The sequence below is a fragment of the Oryx dammah genome, unplaced genomic scaffold (genome assembly GCF_014754425.2).
Source record: "Oryx dammah isolate SB20612 unplaced genomic scaffold, SCBI_Odam_1.1 HiC_scaffold_1, whole genome shotgun sequence".
Taxonomy (NCBI): domain Eukaryota; kingdom Metazoa; phylum Chordata; class Mammalia; order Artiodactyla; family Bovidae; genus Oryx; species Oryx dammah.
This window is the reverse complement of record NW_024070185.1, coordinates 64,043,255-64,057,244: the sequence shown is the minus strand read 5'-3', so window position 1 is coordinate 64,057,244 and position 13,990 is coordinate 64,043,255. Positions and strand designations below refer to the sequence as shown.

Below are 13,990 nucleotides of genomic sequence, written 5' to 3'. Positions count from 1 at the left end.
GGTTAAAGTAGGGGTAGGGGTTACCCATTCAAGCACCCACTCCCTCAGCAACACTTTAGGTACCTCTATGGGAAGGTACTGGTGTGAAGAACACAGCTTAGAAAACCCTGGACTAGATGTAATTTTAAGGTACTTTTTAATTCTGAAATTCTATAACTGTGTAATGTGGCAGCAACAGATACTCTTCAGATAAATATCAATGTCAAGATTTTTTTTTTTAAGACAAAATTTCAATTGAGTAAAAGATAGAATTAAGGATCTTGTTAAAGGAAATTTCCCATTTCTGATTATTTTCGTTTCTTTTAAAACAATTTTAGACTACAATCATTGTTCCTTTTTTGAAAAAACACGTTTACATACGAACTTTAAAAATTCTTTCCAATAACTTTATGTTATGGAGAATTTCAAATGTTACTCAAATGTAAAGGCACATCTTCTTTATCAGCTCATCAGTCAATGGACATTTAGGTTGTTTCCATGTATGGATAATGTGAATAGTGCTGCTATGAACATAGGGGTGCATGTATCTTTTTGGAAGACTACAAAAAAAGATAAATAAAGCCAAGAGTCTCTGGATGAATACTGTCATCACCCAGCTTCAACAGTGATCTTGTTGGCTAATCTTATTTCATTTAACTGCTATCCATTCCCCCACTTCTGATTGTTTTGAATAAAAGTCTAGAGTCACATCCTTCTGTTTGTGAATATTTTAGTTAGTATGGCTGAAAGACAAGGGTTCTTTTTTAAAACACAGCCACTGTATCAATCAGAGTACCTCTCAGATACTTTAACAGAGAAAATTAAATATGAAGGATTGCCAGCCTTGTACTGAAGAGCTAAAAAAGCAAAAAGGAAAATCTAAGGTATCACAGAGGCTAGCAATTCTAAGACTGAGGGAACAAAACGAAGAGGATGGAATTATTACAACTTTAAAGGCTTAGAGGAGGCGGCCTGCAGAGCTGAGACTCAGACCTCTGAGGAGCAGCTCTGCTTGGCAGGTCCTGTAAGTGCTGGAAAAATCACAGAGTGAATTAACTGTTGCCACTGGAACAGGGGATCAGTGCTCTGCTGAATAAGACTGACTAGGATATGCAGACAGGAACTAGAAACAAATACTAGGATAGGAGGCAAACAGGAAGCTGTAATCCTAAACGCCTCTTCAGCCTTTCCTGTCTCCGTGTACTGCCCACTGTGGGCTGACTCCCCTGCTGGCAAAGAGCAAATGTGGTTTGCAGAACCCCAGCCCCAGCAATGCAAAGAAAATATAGGCTCATTTTCATATCTAAAAGATGTTAACACAAGTTTTATAACATCAGATATATCCAGAGAGTGTTCACATTTTCCTGATAGCTTTGTATTTTGTTTTATAGTTGATTTATTTGATCCAAATAATACTTATAGATTGCTATTGATAAGAACTCATTTTTAATTAAGGAAAAACAACCCGCTAAAGGGATGATGAGTGCAGTTGTGCGGTAGTTTGAGCATTCTTTGGCATTGCCTTTCTTTGGGATTGGAATGAAAACTGACCTTTTCCAGTCCTGTGGCCACTGCTGAGTTTTCCAAATTTGCTGGCATATTGAGCACAGCACATTCACAGCATCATCTTTCAGGATTTGAAATAGCTCAACTGGAATTCCATCACCTCCACTAGCTTTGTGCGTAGTGATGCTTTCTAAGGCTCACTTGACTTCACATTCCAGGATGTCTGGCTCTAGGTGAAAAAGTTGGCTTAAAGCTCAACATTCAGAAAACGAAGATCATGGCATCCGGTCCCATCACTTCATGGCAAATGGATGGAGAAACAGTGGAAACAGTGGCAGACTATATTTTTGGGCTCCAAAATCACTGCAGATGATGACTGCAGCCAGGAAATTAAAAGACGCTTACTCCTGGGAAGGAAAGTTATGACCAACCCAGACAGCATATTCAAAAGCAGAGACATTACTTTGCCAACAAAGGTCTGTCTAGTCAAGGCTATGGTTTTTCCAGTGGTCATGTATGGATGTGAGAGTTGGACTGTGAAGAAAGCTGAGCACCGAAGAATTGATGCTTTTGAACTGTGGTGTTGGCGAAGACTCTTGAGAGTCCCTTGGACTGCAAGGAGATCCAACCAGTCCATTCTAAAGGAGATCAGTCCTGGGATTTCTTTGGAAGGAATGATGCTAAAGCTGAAACTCCAATACTTTGGCCACCTCATGAGAAGAGTTGACTCATTGGAAAAGACTCTGATGCTGGGAGGGATTGGGGGCAGGAGGAGAAGGGGATGACAGAGGATGAGATGGCTGGATGGCATCACGGACCTGATGGACATGAGTCTGAGTGAACTCCAGGAGTTGGTGATGGACAGGGAGGCCTGGCGTGCTGCGATTCATGGGGTCATAAAGAGTTGGACATGACTGAGCGACTGAACTGACTGAACTGAAAGGGATGATGGAGAGGAACTCACTGGCATAGAAATGTCAGGAAAGTATGTATCACTGATGTATAATAGAATCTCCTTAAGAGAAAGAGCCCAGGGAATGAATGAATTTGAAAATTTAGGTCTCAACCCCAACTAAGATGTACATCAGAAAGACAACTTTGGTTGAGAATGCAAGTATCCTAGCCCATACTTTATTAAAATACATGAAAAGTTAAACAGAGAGCGATGCCAGTGATAAAGACTGCATAATAATAAAAGTCTGATAAAAAAATTAAATACTCAGATCATTTATAAACTCAATGCCTTCTGTGTCTGTATAATACTCCTTAAGAAGCTTAAGGTCTATGGTGAAACTCTGATAAACAAATACTTTTACAAGTTGAAGCCTTTATCAAAATTGATATTACCTAAAAACTCTTTAAAAAATCAGAAGGTGAGATGGTCTAGGTATAGGGAGGGAGATATTAGGTATAGCAAACACATTCCCCTCTGTCCCCCAAGTGCTATATGAACAGTTTTGGTGATCAAGAAAGATAGAAAGATCTTATCCAGGATGACAGGTAGGTGCAAATGGCTCTAGAATGTTTTCATGTATAAGAAAACAGAACACTGAGAAGCTCGCAGCTGAGGTTTTGTTCCATTCAGTGTTTCTGTGATTTTTCTTTCTGACTTGTAATTTGTATACATAGGTGTCCTTTGTTATACACGGGGGATTGGTTCCAGGAGCCTCTACAGATACTAAAATCTGAAAATGCTCAAGACCCTTTTACGAGATGGTGCAGTACAAGTCAGCCTTCCAAAGCCACAGATGCAAAACCCTTGGATATGGAGGGCTGACTGCAGTGCACAAGGAAGAGCTGTGTCACCCAAGGTGACAATGGGTGTTACAAAAACAAGTACTTCTCTTAGTAATCAACACATTGTTCGAGAGCTCTCTTCTTAGAAAAAGAGATAAAAGGAAGCATATAGGAAGAGCTTTCAAAGCTTTGAAGCTTCTAGAGTCATGGGAGGTTAATGGGAGAAATGGGAGATTCAGGAGAACAGCAGTAATGCTGTTCAAAACTGAGAAAACAGCAAATTAAATGAGACTGGTGAGAACATACATAGATGTGTGCATTCTTTAAAATATAATTCTAAATTTTGAAAATGTAGTTAATAACTGCTAAGTATGCATAGTTTTTAAAGTGCAGGTTTATGCTTTTTTATGCAAAGATATATGATCAGAAGAGTTCCTGCAATTACGTCTAAGGAGCAACAAGGCTTGTAAATCAATGTCAAAATTCACTTGATAATAACATAGGATAATTTTAGCTGTAATACTTGGAAAAATAAAGCTGTTGGAGTGATATCCTGGCAACCTAAACTTAAAAACTGAAGATCAATGTCAAATAATAGTAGATTAGGAACAATGGTTTCAACTTGCTATTTTGCAAGTATTATAGCATCATCTGTACTCTGAAGCCTGAATGAAAGCTGAATATGTCTGCCAGTTCTTACCTGTACCTCCATATTTATCTGCCATATTAATGTCAATGTCAGATTTTAAGCTCAGCATAGTCCTAAGGACGTCATCACTGCCTTTCCCAGCAGCCCACATAAAGGATGTTCTTCCTTCAAGGTCTGAATCATCTTTTACTGATGGATGTTTTAAAAACACTTTAACTGTTTCCTGTAAGAAAACATTAAAAAATTTGAGACATGAGAGTGGCATTTTCTATAGCAATAAAACCAGTGTTATACGTGACTTCCACTAAGAAGCAAAGTATTTTTCGGTCTACTTTTGAATCAAATGAAATTATCTTTTTATGAATAATAAAATTATAATTTCCATTGAAAATAACAATCTGCTGTCCTTATGTATTGGTTTTAGTTTTCACAGCATTTTAAAATATAACTTAATTCCCTCATTCAATATTCTTATAATTGAGAATGATTATTCTCAATTAAATTTAAAAATTTAACTGCAGAGAAGAAACTATGCACTTTGTTACTATTGTTTTAAATAGTTAATGGATTTATCAAATGATGAGTGGTGGCTACTGAGAAGTGCAGTGTTCAATTCACCTAACAAGTATTATTCAGTAATTCCTGCATTCTAAGTCCTTCCTCTATAGAATCATACAAAAATGAGGACCCTTAATAATTCTTACAGTGTTTGACAATTTTAATGGCAGTTACTATTCATAGCTACCTCCCTGGTGGCTCAGTGGTAAAGAATCCACCTGGCAATGCAGGCAACGTGGGTTCGATCTCTGGCTCAGGAAAATCCCCTGGAGAAGGAAATGGCAACCCACTCCGGTATTCTTACCTGGGAAATCCCATGGACAGAGGTGCCTGGCAGGCTACAGTCCATGGGGTTGAAAAGAGATAGGCATGACTTAGTGACTAGATAACAACAATATTCACAGCACTTAAAATTGCATCTTTCCTCAAAACTCAGATGCTTACAAACTTATAGGAAGATCATAGGCACTTTTGCTTGGATGGAAATAAAATAGTTTCAGAAAAAACAATTTCTGGAGGCTGTGAGTTGGCTAAAAATGCATAAAATGTTGATGTTCAATACTTTAGAGCAAGAAAAAATGTAAGGGTTCATATATTCCAGCTCCTCATTTTACAGATGAGATTTAGGCTCAAGGTCACATAAATACTGGTAGCAAACACACAAGTAGAATCCAGGGTTGAGTTACCATACTCTTTCTACTGCAACACACACTGCTTCCTAGTCTTAAAACTAGTTGTTGAGCTACTGTGGTATTATAGCTTAGCTCCCAGGAGCTAGTGTAGGTGCTTATTAAGTAGATTTGAATAAAGAAATAATTTTTTTTTTTTAATGTTGGTGACTTGGGGGGTTTCTTTTAACAATTTGCAAACATTTCTTTTGTTCAGTATGTTTTCTAAGTGATGAATACTTACAAGGGTTTTATGGGGTTTTGATGTTGGTGGTACTGTTTTTTAAAAAGGAAATTACAACCTCTTGCAAGTTTATAGAGTCTAAAGGAGATCAAGGGACTTGAAACTGAGCTTAGACTTTGCATCATCATTAAAAAACTATTTCTGTAATTGGCAAATTATCTAAAGCAAGTGTTTCTTTGAAAAAACATCTATAATGTTCTAGTATTCTTTCTTACTTTCATTAGCACAGATACTTAACTACTAGTTTCTGTACATAGTTAAATTCGGAACCCAAGAGCTGGGTTCTAGACAAAGCTTCCCCAATGGCTCAGTGGTAAAGAGTCCACTTGCCAATGCATGAGACATGGATTCGATCCCTGATCTGGGAAGATCCCACATGCCACGGAGCAACTAAGCCCATGCACCACAGCTATTGAGCATGTGCTTCAGGGCCTGTTAGCTGCAACTACTGATCCTACATGCCACAGCTACTGAAGCCTGCATGCCCCAGGGCCTGTGCTCTGCAACAAGAGGAGCCACGGCAGAGAAGTTCACATACCACAGTTAGAGAGTAGCCCCCACTTGCTCCAACTAGAGAAAAGCCCACACAGCAATGAAGACCAAGCACAGCCAAAAATAAATAAATAAACTATGAAAACACTAAAGTATATTAAAAAAAAAAACATTGTGGGCAAATCATTTAATCTCTTGGAATCTTAGTTTCTTCATCTCTAAATAGAGATAACATGTCTTTACATAGGCCTGTGTTGAACTATGGACTGAATTATGATTTCCATAGATTGACTATAGTAGGCCAACTGAATTTCTTATCTATTCATAATAAGAATGAACCCCACCTCAAAACTTAGTATTTTTCTGAGATCTTAGGAGATAATAGAAGATAAAGGTTTACTGAAACTGTAGGTGGTAAGTAGAATAGATTTTTAGGAGTGCCAGGAAGGAGAACTATAGCTATATTTGCTGTGGGTACAAGAGAGAAAGAAATGTGGGAAATTAAGGTATTTTATCAATCTGAGTATTCAGTGTACTATTCATTAGGGGTGCATTAGGGGAGGTGAGGAAGATGGAATTATACTGTGCTGATGATAACATTCTAATTTTAAAGGAGATAACTGTCATGGTTTACTTACAGCAAAGTTACTCTGAGCTGCATAGTGCAAGGGTGTTGCTCCTTGGCTGTCAGATGGAATGGTTCCAGACTTATTTCTTTCTAAAAGGAGATGGACAATCTGTGCATGGCCTGAAAGCAGACACAAGGTAGTTATCACACAAAAGGACTGATTCATTTATGGTCTATTTAAAGGAAAGGGATAGAAAAATCACTAGTACATAAACCAGCACTCACAAGGGTTTCAGAAGAATGATCCCTAGTGCAGCCTCTTCTAACTTCTTACCAAAATACTATGATTAGGCAGCACAAAGGCAAAAACGTAAATACTAAAAACTCAATGCTTTGATCAACAAGGAAATGACTAATTATAATTGCCCAGACTGAGAAAAAACTGTATATGGTACCAGCTCACTGCATCCCTGGTTCACCTTATAAAACTGCCCATCAGGAGGGAGGGAAGGTGTCAGAAGGCAGGCCCTCTCTGTTCCTCATCTCCAGGTTCTACTACACAACCAATCAGAACTGTATGGCTGTTCTCTTCTGCTATTCAGGTGGACCAGCTATAACACAGTCTCTTGTGACCTCTGGGCCTTCTGTCTATTACTTCGTACCTCCTTCCCCCAATGTTTGAACACCTAGGCAGTAATTTCAAACCCCAGAAGTGGGCAGGAATAGTGAGGTGTTGGTAGAAAAGAGTGCTCTGCAGTCCATTTTGGAGGATGTGGAGGAGGTCTCCCCAAGTGAAGGACTGTAGAAAGGATCAAAGAATGAACAGACCTGCTAACAGTATATTTAGGAAACCTCAATTTCATACATGCCATTGCTTCAGTGTACAGGGAGTGAGGCAATGACGCAGAAGCCACATTAGCAGAGCAAGAATACACTGCATGAATGCCAAGCAGAAAAATAGGAATTTGCATGGGAATTGTGCTCCTCTGCCTGCTCCGCAGCTGTGGTTTGAGATCGAGTGCTCCATAACACAAATGGGCAAAAGTAGGGTCAAGGGCAATTTATGCCACACACTCAATCTAAATACTTCTCATCTTGTTTGAGAGGTAAGGAGAAAAATTCAGAAAATGCTTTATGCAAACACTCTTAAGACAGGGGGAAAGGAACACCATCAGAAAGAACAAGAGCATACCTCAGAAAATGATCTAGAGAAGGATCCGGAAGAAAATTTCAGGCAACAGTTTGGCATCCTTGACTTTTACAAAAAGATGGCCTCTATGAAGTGAAACAGTATCCTAAGAAGAAGATAATCTAAAATGAAAGGGTAATGGGAGGAGGTAAAAATATAAAAAGCTGAGATAAAAAGAAATATGGATGATAGAAGGAAATAAAAATATAGCCTAAAATCTAATCTACAAGAGGCAGAAAGAAAGCAGAATTCATGAAAAGAAATTTCAGTTTAGTGCTACGCAGACAAATTTGCAAAAATGCAGAGGAAAAGGAATGAAACTAAACACTGAAATGAAGACTGAATAATAATTATAAATCTGACTATAAAACCAAATGCAAATGTAAGAATCATTTAAAAAAGAGATAACAAGTAATTTTAAAACTGTCTATAATAATAATCTTTTTATAATCATTAATATTAATAATAACTGTCAGATCATATTAACAAATACCCAAAGATTATAAGTGAAAGTATGCCAAATTCCTCATTTTAAATAGATGGGAATCAGTAAATGCAGTTTTGCTGTTGACTCAGGCTTAGGCTTAAGAAAGCTTTTAATAAATTTAAAAGTAACTACTAGTAAAACCTAGAAAGCCTCCTGAAACATTAGGAAATTCAAAACCAGATAGCTACAATGTAATCCATACACCACAAGGCAGAAAACAAAGAAATCAGGAAAAACTCCAAATTAAGGGAAAAAAAAACTAATCCTCAAAGATCAGAATAACAGAAAAAAGATCAAATTGTACAATTTGTAACAATGACTGTCAGTGGGCAAAACTCCTTCACTAAAAGGGAAAGACTCTCAGATTGCCAAAATTCAGACAGATACACATATATAATCTCCCATATAAAAAAGTGATCCCCAAAAATGCTAAGTAAAAGGCACATCAGGAAATATGAAGAAAAGAAAATCAAATACAGTATTAGCTGAAACATAAAATTAAAGCCCTTCTCCAAAAGAAGCAAAGGCATTGAAATGTGAAGATTATTTTATATTTACATTTGTTAACAAATGCACATTGGTTTTATAATAACAATTTTAAAAGACATGTTGTTGAAATTAACATATAACAGAGAATACATTTATATTGTTAAAATTTAAGCATACAACAGAGGAATTTAGGTACAAAGTACTACATATCAATTAAAAATTAAACCAATTAAATAGAAGGTGGGAGTTGATAGCGGGGAGGAGCCACGGAAAATTTCCTGTACTCAAGCAGTTCCTCCTACTGTTGATCCTTGGTTTCATATTCAACTCACCTAGCAAAGCTGCCCAGTGAAGCGGCGTTCGAAATAAGTTATCGTAAGATGTTATATTGCAGCTTTCGTATGAGGTCAAGACATCAACCACTGTCACATTCCCATCAGCGACTGCAAAGTGAAGAGGTGTTCGACCCTCGTAGTCTTGCCAGTTCAGTAAAGACTCTGTTGGAGCAGCATCCTATTTTTAAGGAACCAGAGACTTCAGACATACATAGAATCCTCAAAAAAACCACATTTGGTCTAAGTATTAACTGAGCAGTTTTTGAAACCTGTATATTCTCTCTCAGCAGAAGTGATAAAATTAAGAAAAAAGTATACAGTCTAAATCTTTAAGATTTAATTTCATATTTAACTATAAAAAGTACAGAAAAATAAATGTACTATCTAGATTAAATAGGAATCAACACTTTCCCTAATGCGCTTTTTAAATCTGTTATGGATTCAGCTAAAGCCATATGTTTTGTACTTTTGCTTCATATATATACATCCATAAACAATAGATAAATTTTGTGTTTTCAATATTTATACTTATGCATTATGCCATATATATCCTTGAATTTTTTCTTTCAAAATTATATTTTTAAATTTTTTTATTTCAACACATCTGGGTATCTGTAATGATACTAATCTATTTGTTAAACCACAATTTAGTTATCCATTCTCTTGAAAGTCGCTCAGTCATGTCCAACTCTTTGCAACCCCATGGACTGTAGCCCACCGGGCTCCTCTGTTCATGGAGATTCTCCAGGCCAGATAACTGGATTGGGTAGCCTTTCCTTTCTCCAGGGGATCTTCCTAACCCAGGGATGGAACCCAGGTCTCCCACATTGCAGGCGGATTCTTTACCGTCTGAGCCACCAGGGAAGCCCTCACTGAAGGATATTTAGGCTACTTATACTGTTTTCCACTATTAACAAAAATGCTGCAATGCATTTTTTACATTGCACTTCCTTTACATATCTCCTTGTGGCATATATGTGAGATTTTTCTCTAGCCCAGATACTTTAAAGGGAAACTGCTGGGTTGAAAGACATCTGCATCTTCAGTTAGGTATTGTCAAACTGCTCTCCAAATGGCTGTATTAATTAACACATCCATGACAATGTGTAAAAGCTTTTATTTCCCCACATGCTGGCACAAATTAACCCCTTGATATTATCAAACTTAAAACATTTTTCCCCTTGTAGGTATGAAATGTATTTCACTGATGCTTTAAATTGTATTCCTTTTATGAATGAGGCTGAAATTTTTTTTATCACATGTTTATTAGATTTTTGGTTTAAACTGACAGTTTACAACATTTATTTGTTTTTCTCCTGGATCTTTGTAGAGATATGATGCACTGCTTAGGTCCTCCTTCCCTACCTCCACAGCTGCTGAAAGTGCTGCCAGCAGACGATCTTTTCCTGTCAGCTTTTTGGAACTGCTTTAGCTGAAGAGAGTTCCTCACCCACCTCAGGTCCCTTCTCAGATTAGGTCATACCCAAAGTCAAGCCCTCCTGTCCCAATTTAAGAACTCTTTGAAGGGCCTTTCCAGGTTTAGAGCTCTCTATACAGTCAGCTTATTTTATAAAAGAAGAGTATGAAAGGTATTACAAAACACTTCAAAAAAGTAGAATATTACCATGGCGGCATTCTAGGACCTTGAGCCTCCTCCCAAGGACTTAAATGCACTTATAAAGGAGCGGAAAAAAGCCAAATTTGTAGGTGAAAGTGAAGTGAAATTGCTCAGTCGTGTCCGACTCTTTACGACCCCATGGGCTGTAGCCTACCAGGCTCCTCTGTCCATGGGATTTTCCAGGTAATAGTCCTGGAGTGGATTGCCATTTCCTTCTCCAGGGGATCTTCCCAACCCAGGGATCGAACCTGGGTCTCCCGCATTGTAGACAGACGCTTTACTGTCTGAGCCACCAGGGAAGTCCAGATATTATAAGTGCGAATCACCCTCCATAGACCTCAGATTTTGAAATTAACACATAGAGAATATAAAATAACTAATGATAAAACATGTAAGAAAATAAAAAATGGGGACTTCCTCAGCAGTCCAATGGTTAAGAATCTGTGCTTCCGATGCAGGGGAGGATGGGTTTGATTCTTGGTGGGAGAACTAAGATTCCACAAACCACATAGCACGGTTAAAAATTTTTAAAGTAAGTAAGGGAAAAAGCTCTCAAAATGATCAGGTGGATCTGAAAAAGAACCAAGGAGAACTTTTAGAAGTGAAAACACAATCACAAAGATTGAAGACTAAACAAATAGTGCAAACAAGACTGGATGCAGGTGAAGAAAGACTTGGTAAACTGGAAGGCAGATCTGATGTAATTACCCAGAGTATAGCAGAATGGGACAAGATGATAGAAATGTAAAAGAAAAGTTAAGAGACATGGAAAGTAAGATGGAAAGGTCTAAAATATGCATTACTGGAGACCCCATAGGCAGGCATAGAGAGAAAGAAAGAGAAGCAATACTGAGATAATGGCTATATATTTTCCAGAACTGAGATGCGATAATCAGAAATGTATACTAAACACGAAGAAAAAAAAAAAAAGGCATACTAGACACACTGTAGTAAAACTGTAGAATACTATATGGAAAAATTTTAAAAACCACCTGGAGAGAAAAGATAATCTATAAAAGGATTACAATTAGACAAATAACAGACTATTTAAGAGGAACAATGAAAGGCAGAAAGCAGCAAAATAACAGTCTGAAAGAACTGATAAAAGTAACTACCTAGAATTGTGTATACAGAAAAACTACATATTCAAGAGCATTGTAGAAACACAGACATTATTAACAGTTGAATTAATCAGGGAGTTAACTACCATACATCTACACTAATAAGAGTTCTAAGAATTGTATTTCAGGGAAAAAGGTAGTAACTCGGGAAGGAAAATTGGAGATCCAAGAAGAAATGCACAGCAAAGGAATCAGTTAACATACAAGTAGAAATAAATTAATCATTGTATAAATAAAACAATAATATCTTCAAAAGTCTAATTTGTGTGTTATAAGCAAATAGGACCAAACATTAGACTACCACAGCATGTAAGTGGTAATTTTGGAAGAAATGATTAAAAAACCTCAAAGAATCTACTGATAAACATTCAAAATTCATAAGTATAGAAAGTTGGTTAGATATATAATTAATGGCCAAAAGTATCAACTGCATTTCTATACACCTGCAACAACCAGTTAAATTCATACCCTAGATAGGGTTTTTAAAAAAGGTTCAAAGCAGCACTGTTGCAAATAGCAAAAAACTGGAAACAATTTCAAATGTCTGTCAATAACAGAATGAAAAATGTGTGTCATTTAATCTTCAAAAAATGGAATATTATTCAGCATATAGCAGTAAAAAGTAACATATTACAGCTACACACAGCAACAGACTAAAACCACCAACTTAACACTGAGCAAGAGAAAAGGATGTCTCAGAATACATACAGTATGATTCTATGAATATAAAATGCAAAAATGTTAAAAATGAAACAGTACATTGTTTAGGAATGCAAACATATGTGGCAAAACTATAATGAAAACCAGTGGAATAATAAGCACAAAATTGAGGGTAGTGGCTGCCTCTGAGAAAGGAGATAAAAGAATGTTACTTGGAGGAGGTACCCAGGGAACTTAAACAGTAATTTACTTGGCTCCTCCACTCAGTGATGAGTACATAAGTTTCCTTATTCCTTATATCTTAAATGTATTTATTCACTTACATCTACTTACTATTTGATAAGAACAAGTATAAAACAAAGTCAGGGATGATAAATAGGAACTCAGAAAAGTAGCTAATGGGGGACAGAAATGAGCATGGCACAGGGAGAGAGAATGCCTTTGGAAGCAGGCATGCAGGAAATTTCTGCGTGGTCTTAAATCACAGTATTAAAATGCTCTATTTCTTGCTGATGAGCTCACACGTTTTTTGTTGCACTCTTTCGTGTCATAATTTGCTAGTGTGCTGTAAAATGCTTTTGCATACAATGGATAATTCATAACATAATTTCTTTTGGGGGGGTAAGGCCATCCATTATACCCACCAGAATGCATCGCACTGTGTGAACAGCACTTGGATCTTTGTGGTTGGCTGCCCAGTGAAGTGGGATCTTGCCTTCAACATCAGGAATTCCAATGTTAGAATCATGCTTGATGAGCAGCTTCACATGCTCAGGGTTATTGTAGTAGGCACTCCAATGCAGAGCTGTTTGCTGCAAAATGAAGAGATTCTCAAAATGACATTGACAACAGAATAGTGACAACACAACAAACTTTTCCCAAACTCTTACTGCATGGCAGCTACTGCTGTAAGACTTTTGTATATTTTCTCTCCTGTAGTCTGTATCAGGACAACTCTGGGAGATGAGCACTCTTGAATTTGCACGTGACTGATGAGGAAACTGAGCATGAGGAGGATAAGCAATCTGCTAAATGGCATAAACGTAGTAAAGGACTTCTACTATGATTGAGTGATTAATGGGTCTTTGTGGACTGAACAAAGTCCTTTTTTCAGTGAAATATTTATTTTCTGGCCGTAGCACATGGCTTGAAGAATCATAGTTCCCCAACCCAGAGAGCCTGTGCTCTCAGTAGTGAAAATGCAGTCCCAACCACTGGATGCCCAGGGAATTCTCAGTGAACTATTAGCACTACAAATGCTGTGAGATAGGAATAACATCAATTTACAGTAGTTGTAAAATTAAAAACTTGATCTCAGAACTTCAGGTTATATGAGTGACTACTCAACAAAATTTAAAAATCACATTAAGAATACTATGGGAGTGAAAAGATTATTGAGCATCAACCCAGGGACTTAATTATAAGAGTTTTAATTTCATGAGCGTGCAGGAGTTTGCAAGACTCTATGATTAAGTGCCTGATGAAAAGGAAGAGGATGACTGCCTTTGTCTAACTAAAGACCACATTTTTTTCCTGTAAAGAATAATCAGAATGTTGATCAAAACAATGACCAATGTATACAACATGTCTGAATTCAAGAGCATGGAAGATAATGAATCCCAATAACAATGTCAGAGCAAATATTACAATCAAAATGAAATTAATAATAATTTTATAGCTAGTATTTATT

At 37.1% G+C, this 13,990-nt stretch overlaps 1 protein-coding gene across 5 annotated transcripts in view; it reads right to left on the bottom strand.

Annotated features, from left to right (window-relative positions):
• INVS (inversin) overlaps nt 1-13,990 on the bottom strand; it is a 132,564-nt gene that overhangs the window by 54,324 nt on the left and 64,250 nt on the right. For all 5 annotated transcript variants that reach the window (XM_040239054.1, XM_040239040.1, XM_040239070.1 and 2 more), the window contains 4 exons: nt 12,945-13,112; nt 8,899-9,079; nt 6,472-6,581; nt 3,923-4,094 (listed from right to left, as the gene is read on the bottom strand). In XM_040239054.1, the coding sequence (XP_040094988.1) occupies nt 3,923-4,094; nt 6,472-6,581; nt 8,899-9,079; nt 12,945-13,112 (631 nt within the window). The remainder of the gene's footprint in view (nt 1-3,922; nt 4,095-6,471; nt 6,582-8,898; nt 9,080-12,944; nt 13,113-13,990) is intronic.